Source organism: Saccopteryx bilineata, chromosome 3 (assembly GCF_036850765.1).
Source record: "Saccopteryx bilineata isolate mSacBil1 chromosome 3, mSacBil1_pri_phased_curated, whole genome shotgun sequence".
In the NCBI taxonomy this organism is placed as follows: domain Eukaryota; kingdom Metazoa; phylum Chordata; class Mammalia; order Chiroptera; family Emballonuridae; genus Saccopteryx; species Saccopteryx bilineata.
In genome coordinates, this window is record NC_089492.1 from 195,409,730 (window position 1) to 195,428,431 (window position 18,702).

General features: G+C 41.3%; 1 protein-coding gene across 4 annotated transcripts in view; it reads left to right on the forward strand.

Moving 5' to 3' along the window:
- Positions 1-18,066, forward strand: part of GCNT2 (glucosaminyl (N-acetyl) transferase 2 (I blood group)) — a 139,946-nt gene extending 121,880 nt beyond the window's left edge. For 3 of the 4 annotated variants that reach the window (XM_066268471.1, XM_066268474.1, XM_066268472.1), the window contains exons 2-3: positions 2,875-2,967; positions 17,730-18,066. In XM_066268471.1, the coding sequence (XP_066124568.1) occupies positions 2,875-2,967; positions 17,730-17,920 (284 nt within the window). In that variant the 3' untranslated portion in view covers positions 17,921-18,066. Of the gene's footprint in view, positions 1-2,874; positions 3,024-17,729 lie in introns of all 4 variants that reach the window. The other variant, XM_066268476.1, reaches the window with a different exon arrangement.
- The last annotated feature ends 636 nt before the right edge of the window (positions 18,067-18,702 follow it).

The following is an 18,702-nucleotide window of genomic DNA, read 5'->3' on the forward strand; positions in this document are numbered from 1 at the left end:
TTACCTCTCTTTCTTTTGTATCCATAATATTCGATTTCCTCTTTCTTATCGGCATCTGAGGGTGGTCTTGTTGATAGCACTAATTAGAATTAATAAAGAATAAAAAGTAAAAAAAAAAAAAAAAGGTAAAACACCCCACAAAAAAAAATTTATTATTTCCCCTTTTTTCTTTCTTCTCTTTCCCTCCTCTCCCCTCCTCAGGGAAATATCGTGCCTATAATGGAGGGCCTGATTTGGGGTGAAGAGTTCAAGGGGCAAAAAAAAGGGAGTAGGGACCTATTAAATGCAAAAAAAAAAAAAAAAAAAAAAAAAGGAAGAAAATCTTAAAAAAGCATAAGATGATTTGCTTGTAAGTGATGGTCAACTAAGAGATATAATGAGAGGGATAAGAGGGAACCAGAAAAAAGGACCAAAAAAGAATAATAATGAAGAGAAAAATAAAAATAATAAGTAAAAATCTGTTGTATTAAGTGGAGCGAAGACTAAATACAATGGAGACCTTGGGTTGGGAGGACCCAAAATGCCACAAAAATAAACAAACAAGAAAAAAACAAAAACAAAAGCAAAAAAGAAAAATAAAGCCAAAAAAAGCCTTGAGTCCCAAATTAACTAATTTGTTCGTGATTGAGGATTAAATGAGAGGAAAGTAAAATGAGAGAAGAAAAAATGAATAGAAAGGAAAAAATAAGAAAAAGAGAAAAACGAAGGAAGAAATAAAAAAGGAAAAGAAAAAAAAAACAAAATAAAGCAAAACAAACAAACAAAAAAAAACAAAAGAGGAGAGAGTGAGAGTTAAGTGTTTTGGAGTATAACCTTAAAGGAGGGTGAAGATGAAGAAGAGAAATAAAATGTAACACTCATGGGTAGTGTAGTTCAAGAAAAGGGAAGCATAAGATTGGCAGAGAATAGAAGGACCGAGGTGGAGGAAATAAAGGCATTAAGATAGAAGAAACAAACAACAACAACAAAAAAATTAGTGGAACAAGTTGTAAAGTCTGTGGATTTTTCTTGATTTTGAGAGGTTAACTTCTTCCTTTTTCTTTTCTCTCCCTCTTCCTGGTCGGTGACTCTGTACCCCAGGCTCTGCCCCTGTGTCACACCCAGGCAGGGATTTGCAGTTGATGGGATTCTATGGCAATGTCCTATAATTGGCTTTAGTCTTGCTGGTTGTCAAGGCCTGTTGGAGTTTGCAGGGTCCAACGATGAGAAAGTTTGCTTTCCTGGATTCTCTCTCCTAGTCCCCCCTTTCTGAATTAGCAGCCTGGTGATCCAGCTATAAGGCTGCAACTTCTTCTGCCTGGGGAGCAAGAGGCTCAAAGAGCTGGGAAATCCCCACTCTATCCCCACTCAGTGCAAGGCTTTGGGAAAGGCTCTGGCAGTCAGGGCCTCCAGTGTAATCAGGCGGGGGTGGGAGTCAATTGTTGTCAAGGTGACTGTTCAGCGCCTATCATTTAGTTGGACCTCTCAACCCAGGCTTTCCACACTTTGTAGCCTGTTTTGGCTGGGAAGAAGAGGCACTAGTCTCTGCTTGCGACTAGTGTAGTATAGATCTTATTATCTGCCAAGTCCTTCTTGTTAGCGTTTATCCCTGAATATGGAGGCTCTATCAATCAGAAGTTGCCCCCGCCCCTTTAGCGAGAGGCACTAAAAAATATCACGCCTCTTGTCTTGGGTCGCTGAACTGAGAGAGATCTTATCAATTAGAACCGAGGGTGCACAGATTTCATGGGTTAAGCTAATTTCAGTGATTGGGTCGCAGCTGTGCTCCCGAAGGTATTTTAGGCTGCCTGCGCGCGCCCCTCCCCCAACGCTTGATTGTTAGCTTGAATGGCTGGGTGAGGTGCCCCGCCCACGGAGAGAATCTCCCAAATAGAAGACCACCCTGGTGCCTCTCCCGCTCGCCCTGCCGCTGGCGGCTGGATCGCACCAGGTGCAGGATAATGGGGCACCCTTGGTGTGCGGGCCAGTAGGGCACTCTGGGCGCGTGGAATGCCCAGGGCACGCGCGCTAATGGGGTGCTCCGGGCACCGGTGGCTGGCGACTCTCACTCGCAGTGCGGGGGCCGCTGGGAACGTTAGCAGTGCTCGCTCTGCAACCATAGGGGGCGGCCGCTCGCGGCGGCGACTCCCGAGTGTGGGCTGACTCACCACAGGCGCACAACCTCGCGGCTTGAATGAATGTCCCTGCGGTAGCTTCCTCCACACCCTCGTCTCTCAGATTCAAGTGATAACAGTCCTTTCGCTATCAGTTTGTGTGGAACTCCGGAATGCTCCGAGGATAAATTTTTCTGTTTCTAGTTGATAAATTTGTTGTGATTTAGGGGAGAGCTGTCGGACGCACTGCTCACGCGCCATTTCCGTGACGTCACTCCGAGGTCTTCCTTCTAATGTGCTTAATATTACAACTTCATATGAAAGCAACCCTGGAATTGCCCGTACTTCCTTAGTAGCATAGCACTAGAACCGAGCGTAGCCTGTTTCCTGTGCTTTCACCTTAAGAAAGAAGTCATCTGAAAAATACTAAAAAATTAACCTTAGGTTTGAAAGTAAATTTCACTAAAGGACATTGAGAGACCAAAACTCCCCAACTTTCTCTTCTGCACTATGGTTTTGCACTATGGTATTTCTTAAATTTTACTTTTCAGGCTTGGTCACACAGGAAAAAAATCAATAGATTGCTTTTACTGGTGGCAAGACCAGGCTCATACCACCAGATGTTCACGTTGTAAGGCTTTCAGGGTCTTGCATCAACAATGAAAAATCTAATGTGAAAGATTATATACTTAAAGAAAACGAGTTGGAGGGTTAATTGATGAAATTGACACCTTTCTCTCTTGGTTCTCATTTATGCTTTTCTTCTTTATTAACATTGCAGGTGTCCCTGGCTCCATGCCTAATGCATCCTGGACAGGTGACCTCAGAGCTATAAAGTGGATTGACATGGAAAATAAACACGGAGGCTGCCATGGTGAGACATTCATTCCACACTTGGAGACCATACTGCTTGTTGGTGTTGGCATGAAGGTAGTTGCGTAATACAGGGTTCTCATGGAGAGAACTGCTGGCATTTTCAGACCAATCTGTGAGTTATTAAAAGAGTAGCTAGAGGCTTTAAGACACAGTCCTTGAAAAGTAAATTTAAGCATTTCACAGATATTTTCCTTGTGGAATCAAATGCTAATGGCACTTCTTGCTAGTTTCTGTTTTCTTATTCTTTATGTCTCTTTCTGTTCCTTTTGAGAGTGCAGCTGTTAGGCGGGGAATGTGGCCAGGGTAAGTAGTGATATCATGCGCTCCCCGCAGAGCAAGCTGCACCCCCATCCCTCATGTCAGCCTCTGCTCCCTCCACAGACAGGCTTCCAGTTAGGGAGTGTTGGCTGCAGCTCTGGCCTGATGGCAGGTGCCACTAATGAAAGAGTTCCCTTCCAGTGGACAAGAACTTGAAATCCTGAATTTAATTTCTGTAGACACTTAGGAAGAAGGGTTTTTATCAGTCCCATCTACATGTCATTCAGACTATTGCCCAGTACACAGTGGGCATGAATATTTGTTGGCTAGGGCTAACAGGGCAAAGTTGTTTCACACATAACCACACACTGGGTTGCTTACACAAAGGAGATTTCTTTGCTTGCTGTCTTGGAAGCTGGCAGTCTAAGATCCAGGTGTCATCAGGCTTGTTTTCTTTGGAGGCCTCTCTATTTGGCTGATAGAGGGCCATCTTCTCCCTGTGTCCTCCCATGGTCTTCCTTCTGTGTGAATCTGTGTCCTCATCTCTTCTTAGGAGGACACCAGTCATAATAGACCTCATTTTAACTTAATTAATTCTTCAAATATAGTCACAGTCTGAAGTCTGAGGTATAGAGGGTTAGGAATTCAACACGTGAATTTGGGCTGGGACACAATTCAGCCCATAATAGCACACAATTGATATCTATTCAGTGAGTGAGTAAGTGAATGAAGGAATGAGTGATTACGGCCATATGACCTTTTTTCCCTGTGATAACAAATTTTGCCTCCTCCACTCTTCAATTCATGACTTCACCTGTCGGTCCCTTTTATCTACACCTTATTGTAGACTGTTGCTTTTGTATACCTCTCCATCACATTCAAACTCCTTCTTGTGTCTTTCTCTTATGAGTCCCCTCCCACAGTCAATGGCAACATCCTCACATCAGTTTACAGAAATTTCAGTCTATACTTCAGCACATCTATATTTTTACTCTAATCACCCCACATTTTCTCCAGCGGACAGCTCATACCACCTGCCTGCATTGTCATCAAAGCCTGTCCTTCTACCGGAAGGAGGAGAATGGAGAGGAGGTTACTTTGCTCTTTGAGCTCCGGAGTCTTCTTTAGAAAATGGACCATCACCATCAGTCAGGGTCCCAATATTTGGGATATGTTGTCTTCTCCACATCCTTCTATCACCTTTATCATCCTCCCTCTAGGACCGGCATGGTCTTCCTCTGATCTGCTTCTTCACTTCCTCTCCAGCTGCAACACTTGAGAATGTCAACATACACAATAGGGACCCATGTGACATCATTCCTTTGCAGCTCTAGCCCTCCCCTACTACAGAAGCTCCCACTTCCACTGCATCGTAATCACTCCCACCCTCTAAGCTGAGCCTTATCACAGTCTCCTTGTCATCACCTCAATCCAGGCCCTATCCCAGTAGAGAGGTACAGCTACTCAGGTCTGTATTTTAACCCTTTACTGATCACATGACAGGTGGGGTCCATGAGAATAGCCGCTAGCCGGGAACCTACATTGGGTACAAAGCTGGGGCAGACCAAGCCCTTGTCAGACAAATGTCTCATTTTTCTTCTCTTTGTACTTGCTATGCCAGTGAACATCTGAAAATCTTAGCAGGTTCAGAGCATAAACATTATTTGTCCCCCAAACCACTCTAGAGGAAAAATAAAAAGACATAATCCACAGGAGGTAGAACATTGCATGTCAAATCAGCAAGTCAGTAATACAATCTGGACCTTTCCCTTTGGCTGTAATAGGATTTGTTCTAAGCCTGCCTTATATGTGTGTGTACCTGCTTTATAAACCCTCTTACCACTTACATTACAGAACTTAAAATACTTGAACTTGATCTCCCATCTCTGATTACAATCTCTTTGTCACCCTACTACATTCCTTCATGAATTTACATACTATATACAGTGTGTCGGTAAAGTCATGGTGCACTTTTGACCGGTCACAGGAAAGCAACAAAAGACGATAGAAATGTGAAATCTGCACCAAATAAAAGGAAAACTCTCCCAGTTTCATACCTATTCAGTGCAGTTCGATGTGAGCTCACACACAGATTTTTTAGGGCTCCTTAGGTAGCTATCCTGTATAGCCTCTACAGACTCGTCACTGACTGATGGCCTACCAGAACGGGGTTTCTCCACCAAACTGCCCGTTTCCTTCAACTGCTTATCCCACCGAGTAACGTTATTCCTATGTGCTTTGTTATAAATGCACCGATATTCACATTGCACTTTGGTCACAGATTCGAATTTAGTGAGCCATAGAACACACTGAACTTTCCTCTGTACCGTCTACATCTCAGCTGGCATGGCTGTGGGCTGCTCTGCTGTATACTTGGTGTAATGTCATCATCTGCTCATGCGCACATGCTGCCACATCATCCTACAGAAACTGGGGAGGGTTTTCCTTTTATTTGGTGCAGATTTCACATTTCTATCATCGTTTGTTGCTTTCCCGTGACCGGTCAAAAGTGCACCATGACTTTATGGACACACTGTTTATTTACTTTCTCTCCAGAACAGAATACAAACTCCGAGAAGGTTAGGATATTTTACCAAATTGTTCATTGCTGTATCCCCATACCTAAAATATGTTGTTGTTGTTTTAAATGTGTTTTTTTTAATTCATTTTAGAGAGGAGAGGGAGAGAGACAAAGAGAGAGAGAGAGAGAGAGAGAGAGGAGAGACAGAGAGAGAGAAGGGGGGGAGGAGCTGGAAGCATCAACTCCCATATGTGCCTTGACCAGGCAAGCCCAGGGTTTCGAACCGGCAACCTCAGCATTTCCAGGTCGATGCTTTATCCACTGCGCCACCACAGGTCAGGCTGTGTTAGTTTTTTTAAAATTGGAATTTCCAGAGGTTCAGCTTGTCCAGCTTCTTCCTTTCAGGAGTTTCCTTCTGAGGACTCCTTGTCCAATCTGTGTACTCTGTCAGCCATCCCAGGCTGTTTTCACTAGCATTTTAGATTCCCTTGCCATTTGACCTAGGGTCAAGGCTAATTCCTACCTACACTTAATCATTACTATCATCTGCTTTTTGACACTTATATCTCCCTAAACAGACATTGCTGGAGAATGATTAAGGGGCTCCTGGCTGTCTACTCATTCTTTTATTTACCTCATTATTTTCCTGGCACCCTTTCTATCATATAACATTTTATCTTTCCTGCTCACCTTTAAGCCCTCAATATTATGCTAAATAGCCTATCAGCTCTCAAAAAATGAAAACTTCAAGTCTAAGAAGAACTTTCAAGACATATAATCAAAATTCCCTATCAATTCCTTTTTTTCCACATCATCCCTTTCTTGGAGTTTGTTGGACACATTCTCTCAATGTTCCTGTTTCTAGAGGAAAAGTTACCCATCCTCATGACCATCATCACTATCTGTAGTCTCAATTATCCAAGGTCACCATCTGTGGTCTCAGTTATGTGTGGGTTCCTCTAAGTTATCCCCTTGGTCTCTTAAATTCTCAGTCTTCTCCTCTGCTGATTCCTTTTCTTTCTCTCTGCAAGTATGTGTTTATTACCTCTGTCCCAAAGACCAAGTTGTCTATGCAGCCTATTTGATAACCTGAAGTATTCTCTCCTGTTCACTTCCATTTTCTCTTTTTTTAATTATTATTAATTTTAATGGGGTAACATTGATAAATCAAAGTACATATGTTCAGTGACTACATCTCCAGGTTATTTTGACATTTGATTATGTTGCATACCCCTCACCCAAAGTTAAATTGTCTTCTGTCACCTTCTATTGGTTTTCTTGTGCCCCTCCCCTCCCCCCACTCCTCCCCTCCTCCAGTAACCACCACACTCTTGTCCATGTCTCTGAGTCTCATTTTTATGTCCCACCTATGTATGAAACCATATAATTCTTAGTTTTTTCTGATTTACTTATTTCACTCAGTATAATGTTATCAAGGTCCATCCATGTTGTTGTAAATGATCCGATGTTATCATTTCTTATGGCTGAGTAGTATTCCATAGTATATATGTACCAAAGCTTTTTAATCCACTCACCTACTGACAGACACTTGGGCTGTTTCCAGATCTCCACTATTGTGAACAATGCTGCCATAAACATGCGGGTGCATTTCTCCATTTCAAACAGTGCTATGGTATTGGAGTATATTCCTAAAAGTGGGATAGCTGGGTCAAAAGGCTATTCGATTTTAAATTTTTTTAGGAATCTCCATACTGTTTTCCACAGTGGCTGCACCATTCTGCCTTCCCACCAGCAGTGCAGGAGGGTTCCCTATTCTCCACATCCTTGCCAGCACTTATTCTGTGTTGTTTTGTTGATGAACGCCATTCTGACTGGTGTGAAGTGATATCTCATTGTGGTTTTGATTTGCATTTCTCTAGTGATTAGTGATGTTGAGCAGTTTTTTATCTGCCTATTGCCATCTGTATGTCCTCTTTGGAGAAGTGTCTCTTCATTTCTTTTGCGCATTTTTTATTGGATTGCTTGTCTTCCTGGTGTTGTTTTACAAATTCTTTATAAATTTTGATTATTAACCCCTTATCAGATATATTGTTGAATATGTTCTCCCATTGTGTAGTTTGTCCTTTATTCTGTTCTTATTGTCTTTAGCTGTGCAAAAGCTTTTTAGTTTGATATAGTCCCATTTGTTTATCTTGTCTTTTATTTCACTTACCTGTGGAGATAAATCGACAAATATATTGCTGTGAGAGAAGTCGGAGAGCTTACTGCCTATGTTTTCTTCTAAGAAGCTTATGGTTTCACGGCTTACATTTAAGTCTTTTATCCATTTTGAGTTTATTTTTGTGAATGGTGTAAGTTGGTGGTCTATTTTCATTTTTTTGCAGGTAGCTGTCCAATTTTCCCAACACCATTTGTTAAAGAGGCTGTTTTTACTCCATTGTATGCTCTTACCTCCTTTGTCAAATGTCAGTTATCCATAAAGGTGTGGGTTTATTTCTGGGTTTTCTGTTCTGTTCCATTGATCTATATGCCTATTCTTAAACCAGTAACAAATTGTTTTGAGTACAATGGCCTTGTAGTATAACTTGATATCAGGAAGTGTGATTCCTCCCACTTCTTTTTTTTCAAGATTGCTGAGGCTATTTGTGTTCTTTTGGTTCCATATAAATTTTTAGAATATGAGTTCTATATCTTTGAAGTATGTCATTGATATTTTAATTGATATTGCATTGAATTTTTAAATTGTTTTGGGTAATATAGAAAAATTTTTTTTTGTATTTTTCTGAAGTTGGAAACAGGGAGGCAGTCAGAGACTCCCGCATGCGCCCAACCGGGATCTACCCGGCTTGCCCACCAGGGGGCGATGCTCCACCCATCTGGGGTGTTGCTCTGTTGCAACCAGAGCCATTCTAGCACTTGAGCAGAGGCCATGGAGCCATCCTCAGCGCCCGGGCCAACTTCGTTCCAGTGGAGCCCTGGCTGCAGGAGGGGAAGAGAGAGATAGAAAGGAAGGAGAGGGGGAGGGGCGGAGAAGCAGATGGGCGCTTCTCCTCTTCGCCCTGGCCGGGAATCGAACCTGGGACTCCTGCACGCCAGGCCGATGCTCTACCACTGAACCAACTGGCCAAGGCCGAATATAGAAATTTTAATGATGTTTATTCTTCCTAACCGTGAAATGGTATATGCTTCCACTTGTTTGTATCTTCCCTGATTTCTTTTATCAATGTTTTATAATTTTCCGAGTACAAGTCTTTAATCTCCTTGGTTAAATGTACTCCCAGGTACTTTATTTTTTGTTGTTGCAATAGTGAAGGGGATTGTTTCCTTAATTTCTCTTTCTGACAGTTCATTGTTCATGTATAAAAATGCCTCTGACTTCTGAGTATTAATTTTATATCCTGCCACCTTGCTAAATTCATTTAGCAGGTCCAGTAGTTTTTTGACTGAGACTTTAGGGTTTTCTATATACAATATCATATCATCTGCAAATAATGATAGTTTTACTTCTTCTTTTCCAATTTGAATGCCTTTTATTTCTTCTTCTTATCTAATTGCTGTGGCTAGGACTTCCAGGACTATGTTGAATAAGAGTGGTGAAAGGCGGCACCCCTGCCTTGTTCCTGATCTTAAGGGGATTGCTTTTAAATTTTGCCCATTGAGTATGATGTTGGCTGTGGGTTTGTCATAGATGGCCTTTATCATGTTGAAGTATGTTCCCTGTATTCCCACTTTGCTGGAGAATTTTGATCATAAATGGGTGCTGGATTTTATCAAATGCTTTTTCTGCATCTATTGAAATTATCATGTCGTTTTCCTCCTTTCTTTTGTTTATGTGATGATCACATTGATTGATTTGCAAATATTGTACCAGCTTTGCCTCCCCAGAATAAATTCCACTTGATCATGATGTTTGATTTTTTTCATATATTACTGGATCCAGTTTGCTAATATTTTGTTGAAGATTTTAGCATCTAAATTCATCAGGGATATTGGCCTATAATTTTCTTTCTTTGTGTGGTCTTTGCCTGGTTTTGGAATCAGAATTATGCTCGCCTCATAAAAGGAGCTTGGAAGTCCTCCTTCTTCTTGAATTTTTTGAAATGGCTTGAGAAGGACAGGAGTTAGTTCTTCTTTGAATATTTGGTAAAATTCACTTGTGAAGCCATCAGGCCCAGGACTTTTCTTTTTTGGGAGTTTTTTTTTTTTTTTTTTTTTTTTTTTTTTTACAGAGGCAGAGATAGACAGGGACAGACAGACAGGAACGGAGAGAGATGAGAAGCATCAATCATCAGTTTCTCGTTGCGCGTTGCAACTTCTTAGTTGTTCATTGATTGCTTTCTCACATGTGCCTTGACCGTGGGCCTTCAGCAGACCGGGCAACCCCCTGCTGGAGCCAGCGATCTTAGGTCCAAGCTGGTGAGCTCTTTGCTCAAGCCAGATGAGCCCACGCTCAAGCTGGCGACGTCGGGGTCTCGAACCTGGGTCCTTCCGCATCCCAGTCTGACGCTCTATCCACTGCGCCACCACCTGGTCAGGCTTTTGGGAGTTTTTTGATAACTGTTTCAATCTCATTTGTTTTAATCCACTTGTTTAGGTTTACTGATTCTTCCAGATTGATTTTTGGAAGATTATATGTTTCAAGAAATTTGTCCATTTCATCTAGATTGTATAATTTTTTGGCATGCAGTTCTTCATAGTATTTTCTTACAATATTTTTTATTTCTGTTGTGTCAGTTATTTCTACACTCTCATTTCTAATTTTATTTATTTGAGTCCTCCCTCTTTTTTCTTAGTGAGTCTGGTAAAAGGTTCATTGATCTTGTTTACCTTTTCAAAGAACCAGCTCCTGGTTTTATTGATCCTCTGTATTGTTTCTTTAGCCTTTATGTCATTTATTTCCACTCTGATCTTTATTATTTCCTTCCTTCTATTACTCTGGGCTTTACTTGCTATTCTTTTTCTAGTTCTTATAGATGCGGGGTCAAGTTGTTTATTTGAGCTTTTTCTAGCTTCTTGAGGTATGCCTGTAATGCTATGAACTTCCCTTTCAGGACTGCTTTTGCTGTGTCCCATAAATTTTGAGTTGATGTATGCTCATTATCGTTTGTTTCTAGGAATTTTTTAATTTCACTTTTGATCTTATTGTTAACCCATTCTTTATTTAATATGCTATTTAGTTCCCAAGTGTTTGAGTATTTTTCAGTTTTTTTGTAGTGGTGGATTCTATTTTCATGCCATTGTGATCAGAGAAGATGCTTGATATGATTTCAGTCTTCTTAAATTTGTTGAGACCGCTTTTGTGCCCTAATATGTGGTCTATCCTAGAGAATGTACCATAAGCACTTGAAAAGAATGTATATTCTGCTGCTTTAGGGTGAAAGGTTCTGAAGATATCTAGTAAATCCAGTTGATCTAGTGTGTCCTTTAAGTCTGCTGTTTCTTTGTTAATTTTCTTTCTTGAGGATCTATCTAGTGATGTTAGTGGGGTATTTAAATCTCCTACTATTATAGTATTGCTATTGATCTTGCCGCTTTCTATCCATCAAAGTCTGTTTTATATATTTAGGTGCTCCTAGGTGCCTAAATATTCATAATGGTTATATCTTCCTGTTGGATTGCTCCCTTTATCATTATGTAGTGACCTTCTTTATCTCTTACTATAGCCTTTGTTTTAAAGTCCATTTTGTCTGATGTAAGTATTGCTACCTCAGCTTTTTTTTCATTCCATTTGCATGAAATATCTTTTTCCGTCCTTTTACCTTCAGTCTATGTGCATCTTTTGTTTAAGGTGTTTCTCTTGTAGACAGCATATGTATGGGTCCTGTTTTCTTATCTAAGCAGCTACCCTATATCTTTTGATCAGATCATTTAATCCATTTACAGTTAAGGTTATTATTTATATGTAGTTGTTTATTGCCATTTTATTCTTTAAAGCTGTATTCCTCTTTTGCTATATTCTTTTTCCCCTTTGATCTGTTTACAACAGACCCCTTAACATTTCTTGCATCATTGGTTTGGTTGTAGTGAATTCCTTGAGTTTTTTTTGTCTGGGAAGCTTTTAATTTCTCCTTCAATTTTAAACGATAGCCTCGCTGGATAAAGTAGTCTTGGTTGTAGGCTCTTGTTCTGCATTACTTTGAATATTTCTTGCCATTCCCTTCTGGCCTCAACTGTTTCTGTTGAGAAGTCAGATGTCATCCTTATGGGTGCTCCTTTGTATTTGATAGCCATTTTTTCTCTAGCAGCTTTTAATATTTTCTCTTTATCACTTAGCTTTGGTATTTTAATTATGTGTCTTGGTATAGATTTCCTTGGGTTTTTCTTTAATGGAATTCTCTGTGCTTCTTGAACTTGTGAGACGTTTTTCTGAATTAATTTAGGGATGTTTTCAGCTATGATATGATTGAACAAAGTCTCTATCCCTTGTTCTTTCTCTTCTTCTTCGGGAACCCATATGGTGCAAATGTTCTTTCTCTTCATGTTGTCACAGAGCTCTCTTAGAGTTTCCTCAGACTTTCTGAGTCCCTTTTCTTTTTTCTGCTCTGCTTCCATGCCTTCATTTATCATGTCCTCTAACTCGCTGATTTGATCCTCAGCTTTATCCATCCTGCTTTTTTTTTTTTTTTTAAATCTTTTTTTTTTAATTTTCTTTTTTTTTTTTAATATTTTATTTATTGATTTTTAAGATACATTTATTTATTTATTTATCCATTTTTAGAGAGGAGAGAGAGAGAGAGAGAGAGAGACAGAGAGAGAGGAGAGAGAGACAGAGAGAGAGAGAAAGGGAAGGAGCTGGAAGCATCAACTCCCATATGTGCCTTGACCAGGCAAGCCCAGGGTTTCGAACCGGCGACCTCAGCATTTCCAGGTCGACGCTTTATCCACTGCGCCACCACAGGTCTCCATCCTGCTTTTAATTCCTTCCATTGTGTTCTTCATTTCTAATATTGTATTTGTCATTTCTGACTGATTCTTTTTTATTATTTCAATGTCTTTTTTTATATTTTCTATGTCTTTATTTAAGTGTTCATAATGACCATCTATTGTTGTTTTAAGATCTTTGAGCATCCTAACAATCGTTATTTTAAACTCTGCATCTGGTAATTTGGTTATATCTGACTCATTGAGTTCCTTTTCTGGAGATTTCTTTTGATTCATTTCTGGTGCATTTCTCTGCCTCCCCATTTTGTCTGTGTATAAGAAGGTTTTGGCCTCTGGAGTCCAATGGGTGTAGCCTCTATGTTTTCTATGTGCAGTCTATCTGCAGGCCCACCACCCCCTCTGCCTTTGTTGCCTAGGGTATTCGGGTATGGGCGTTGCCGGTGCCAGCCTGCTGGGCTGTCACTGCAGTTTCTGCCTCTCCTCCATTGGTGGTGCTGTGATCATGTGCCTGGGTCCACAAGCCTTGGCCCCACCCCCACTGGTGGGGTGATACACTGTGTCCAGGCCACAAGCCTCCGCACCACAGGCAGGGGTGAGCACCTTTGCTCAGTAGCAGGTCTCCACCTGTTTCCGGGCTTTCTCCCCTCCCCTGCGGGAGGAGCCCACTCAGGTCAACTGCAAACCTTGGCTCCACTGCCGGGTGAGGCTGCGCACCCACACTCAGTCATGGGACTCCACCTGTTCTGAGCCTTTGCCCCATCCCCACGGGAGGAGCCGGCTCATGTGTCAGACAGCAAGCCTGGGTTCTGCAGGCTGGGCGAGGCTGTGCACAGGCACTTTTGCTCAGCGGTGGGTCTCTGCCCTTTCCAGGGCTCCTGCCCTTCCCCCACAGGCAGAATCGCAGGCGGGCCCACAGCTGGGCCTGACCACTTTCACGTGTCCCCTCCGCCTCCGCCGGGCAGGACTGAGCTCACATCCAGGCCTCAGCTGTGGCCAGCCAGCTTCTGCCCTTGCCGGCGGAACCGCACTTCCGCATCCCACTGCCACCCGCCCTCTGTCAGCCCTCAGCCGTGTGGGCGGGGGCACTGCAGCTCAGACCTTAACGCTCCATACTGTAGTCCCAAAAGCTCCTTCCTTCTAAGTGACTCTGCTCTGAGTGCCGCGGGAGAGCTTGTTTGGCTGGTGTCCTGTTTCCCTTTGCTGGTATTGCTGTTTCCAGGGGAAATATTCTTTTCAGATTTAGGGAATGACTCAATCCAGGTGTTAGGGTGGCTGTCCCTCAAATTGTTTCTCCCTATACCTCCTAGACTGCACTCTCTGCCTGCTGCTCTGGTCCTCTCCTCTTTCCCGTCCCCCGGATCCCCAGATGGGTGGTTGTGAGAGAAGTTTTTTGTGCAGTCCCTTTAAGAAGAATCCTGGGTCTGAGAAATCTCTTTCTCACAAACAATATCCTGACTTCTTTCCAGCTAAATACTGTCCATACACTTCTTCTAGGCTCTAGGGCTACAGGCTGAGGCTTTGTTCCTGGGGCCCAGGACCCTCCTCTCTCTGCTAAACTCACTTCCCACCACGTGAGTCTCTCCAGCTGCCCTTCGCTCTGGGGAGCTGGACAGCCCTCTCCACATTTCTGCTTTTCCTACCAGTCTCAGTGTGACTTCTTCAGTGTTCCTTGGTTGAAGAGCCCTTTTAGTTTAGTCCAAAGTTGGTTTTTCCAAATGATGGTTCTTAAAATTAAGTTGTAATCCACTTTGGTTTTAAGAGGTGGAAGTTGGTACGTCTGCCTACTCCATCGCCATCTTGCTGCCCTTCCTCACACTTCCATTTTCTTGCAACACCTTAGATGTTCATTGATTGCTTTCTCATATGTGCCTTGACCGTGGGCCTTCAGCAGACCGAGTAACCCCTTGCTCGAGCCAGTGACCTTGGGTCCAAGCTGGTGAGCTTTGCTCAAACCAAATGAGCCTGCGCTCAAGCTGGCGACCTTGGGATCTCAAACCTGGGTCCTCAGCATCCCAGTCCGACACTCTGTCCACTGCACCAACGCCTAGTCAGGCGCACTTCCATTTTCTTAAGCATGGGTATGCTGCCTACACATTCCATTCTTCTCATCACCAACTTGTTCTTAAAATTCTCACCTAGTTTCTTTTTCTTTTAAATTTTTTCATTGATTTGAGAGAAAGAGAGAGAGAGAAGCATCAACTCACTGTTCCACTTAGTTGTTCCATTTAGTTGTGCACTCCTGGTTGATTCTCCTATGTTGAACTGGTGGCCTTGGCACTCTGGGCTGATACACTATCCACTGAACCACCTTGCCAAGGTCTCACTCAGTTATTCTTTAACTTCCCACAACTCTGACATTGTTCCCCAGTGATTTCACACTCTCTGTTGTGTACTCTTTGTCACATTGAATTAATCATCAAGATCTGTCAGTCCTTTTGTACTCTGTCTCTAATACCCTTTCCCACTCATGGCACTGGTTAACTTTGAATGAGCTTTCTGGTTTACATTGTTATTACTGTAATCTCTTGATTGATTTTTATGTACCCCACCAAAGTTCTACAAAATTAATCTTGCGAAAATGAATTTTGTCATTTGATTCTTCTATTCAAAAATCTTCAAAGGCTCTCCATAACTATAGGATTAAAAGAAAAATTCCAAGCCATTAGTCTGTTTTAAGTCAGTCATCCAGAGTAGTTCTACCATATACCAAGCTACCTCTGAAAGAGCTCCAACTTCCTACAATTCTTGTTTCTAAATTCCCTATTTGAGCAGAAAATTCCCATCTTTATCGTTTCAGGGGCATTTTTCCCAACTGAAACCACCACCCATCCCCCTGATACCCATCAACTAACTCTCAACTTCTTCTCCATCCTTTTATTAAAAAAATATTAATTAAACACCTAATATTTATCAGCCCCATTCCAGATGCAGAGGACACAGAAGTAAACAATCTGGTCTCAAATTCTAGCTTTTCTGGAGCTTATATTCTAATCTAGGGAGTAAGGCAATAAACAATTCGCTGTTAAGAAAGATAATAAAATATTATTTTCCTTCATGGCACTGATATATTTTTATATATGTATATGTTTTATATATGCATGTTATATATATATATAGCATATATGTTACATATGTATATATCAGTTGGCAATAAGTGTGGAAAGAAAAATTAGTCAGGAAAGGAGGTCAAAAAAGGCCTCACTGAGAAGATGGTCTTGAAGCAGAGATCTGGTGGCTCACCAAGCCTTAAGGATGTCTGGTGAGAGGGGGTGTCCAGGGGGGGATTAAAAATAGGTATTCTCAGGTAGAACAATGCCTGGTGTGCTTGCGACCAGTAAGGAGTCCATGTGTTTTAAATGAATGAGCAAGGGTTATTAAGGATTATAAGTGGTTGAGCAAGTGGTGGGAGGTAAGTCCAGGATACAAGGGGCTAGACTCTGAGAAGTCTTGAACACCATTGCTAGGATTTTGGCTTTTATATTACATGAGATGAGAAGCTGTTTGAGCAGAGGAGACATGGTCTGTTTACATTTAAAACAATCATTGTGACTGTTGCACTGGGAATATAGTAACAGGCAGAGGTAGAGGCAGTGTAAACCAGGAGTCTCAAACTCGCGGCCCGCCGAACAATTTTGTGCAGCCCGCAGACTAATCCACGAAGTTCAAAATATTTTGGATAAAATTAAGTAAGCCTAAGGGCCTACTTGTATTTTTCATTTCTCTAGCATCCTAGCTAGATATTAGCTTAGTTAACAGCAGTTGTGATGCGAACTACAGTTTCTGGTCGTTTTGTGACACTGAGTAAACTGCATGTACGATTGTGCTTGTTGTACTGATTTTTTTTTGTTTTCAACTGCAGTGAGAAAAGTGTTGCGTAACAGTTGCCTTTTGTAGACCTAGTGCGGTGACGAACGGCTGTGACCTTGCTCTGTGGCCCACATGCTGAGTTGAGTTTGAGACCCCTGGTGTAAACCAATTGTTATTGCAACAACTCAAGACAGAAAGATGGAGGTGGCTTGGACCAGGATGGTAGTCGTAGAAGTGGTGAAAAGTTGAATTCTATTAATATTTTGAAAGTTGAGCTGACAGAATTGCTGACAGATTGGGTGTGAGGTGTGAGAGAGGGGAGAAGTAGTACCCAAGGCCCCAAAGAATATATTTGTGGATTTTGATGGGAAAACTTAGGGAAGATTAGTCCTGACCTGTTACATTAGTTAGGTTTATTACTTATTTAAGTGAGGATATAAAGTAGGCACTTGGAGAGACAAAGCCAGAGCTCAAGGAAGAGGTCTGACCCAGTGATGGGATTCAAATAATTTAACAACTGGTTCTCTGCCCTAATGACCATTTTAAGTATAAAGAAACAATATACCGAAAAGTAGTTTATTGTTTCATGCATTTAATATTTAAATAAGAACAATAAAAGAGGTACACAAAACTAGATTGTTATTGGAAAGAGTTTTAAATTTTTAATGAAAATCTATTAAGTAATACCTGACAAAACTGTTATTTAAGATATTTCTATATTGCTTCTCTCTCTCTCTCTCTCTCTCTCTCTTGCTTCTTGATTGCCGTCCTCACTTGCAGTTTTCTTCACTTTCATTCAAGCATCATCAGCTGCATGATTTATCCTTAACCATCATTTCCCTATAGGAGTAGGATCCCATTCCTTTAGAGGTAGGCCTATTAGACTAATAGTCATTGTGTTTGATGTCTTGGAAACAGACAACTTCTCTTCTCTGAACATATTATTTTCATCTTTGAAAAACCCCTTTCCACTTCTGCTAAACTTACAGCAGTTGTTCTGACAATATTTTTAGCTCTTTGAGCACTTTCAGTAATTGCATAGTTCATCAATATTTTTTCACTTATGGATGGAATGAACATTAGTACAGGTGCTTAGAATACGCTGTTGTGCAGATGAATGTTAAAAAAGGGTAAGGAATGTAAATTTGTGATTTCCACACTGGGCAGCTGCCCAGGCACCCACTTTAGTTAGAACCTTGATTATAAGTGCCATTTTAACAACAGATTCGATACTTGGTGGCCAGGCAGTAACTCTACTACGGTGCAAATTCACTACCCTTGACTTCTGAAAGCAAGCATGTTGTGACTGTTTCTTGTTCTTTCCTTTGCAGGCCACTACGTACATGGCATTTGTATCTATGGGAATGGAGACTTAAAGTGGTTGGTTAATTCGCCAAGTCTTTTTGCTAACAAGTTTGAGCTTACAACATACCCCCTTACTGTGGAATGCCTAGAACTGAGACTCCGAGAAAGAACCCTAAATCAAAGTGAAACTGCAGTGCAACCCAGTTGGTATTTTTGATATATACTACAACTTTTGATGGAAAGGAAATGACAGTTGGGAAGAAGAACCTTTGTGAGACATTTGTTTTTGCATTGGTTAACAGTTTCAGTACTAAGTTTATGGCTCCAGGACCTGGCTACCCTATTGTATGTTAAAATATCCACTGGACACTGCAAAATACACTAACAGGATGGCTGCACAGAGAGATCCTGGCACTTTGGCCACTGGCTGTTTCTGGATGCCCACCTATATATGTCAGTTTGTATTCTGATCAATGGTCATTTTAACTGTCGTCAGATCTTTTCACCAGATACTTATCATCTATATAAAGTTCTCATCAAAAAGTCCTAATCAAAAGAATTGTAGGTAATACGACTTAGGAAAATAAGAACTGGGTTCCTTTGAAAAGGGAACCTTGTATAGCCACATATTAATAGACACCACTCTTCTTTGCTTAACTGCATATAGACATACAAGCAGCTTTTCGGGAACTCACTGGTCTCCTTTAAAACTTGAGCTACTAGAACTGAGAACTAGATCCTGTTCCTGAGTTTTAACACTAGCATTTTTAGTTAATTTGTCTGAAGTTCTATAGTATATAGACTATGAATTCACTAACAGGAGGCAGGATGTGCTTTAAGACAGAGGTCACTGCCTACTGTTTCAGTATAAAGGCCCTGGGAAAACAGAACATTTCTCAGTTACATCAGAATGTGCTCTGACCCCTATTTCCTCACTTTTTTATTGAGACTACTGCAAAGTTCTCACAGAATAAAGATACTCCTAGAAGTAGAAGAGAG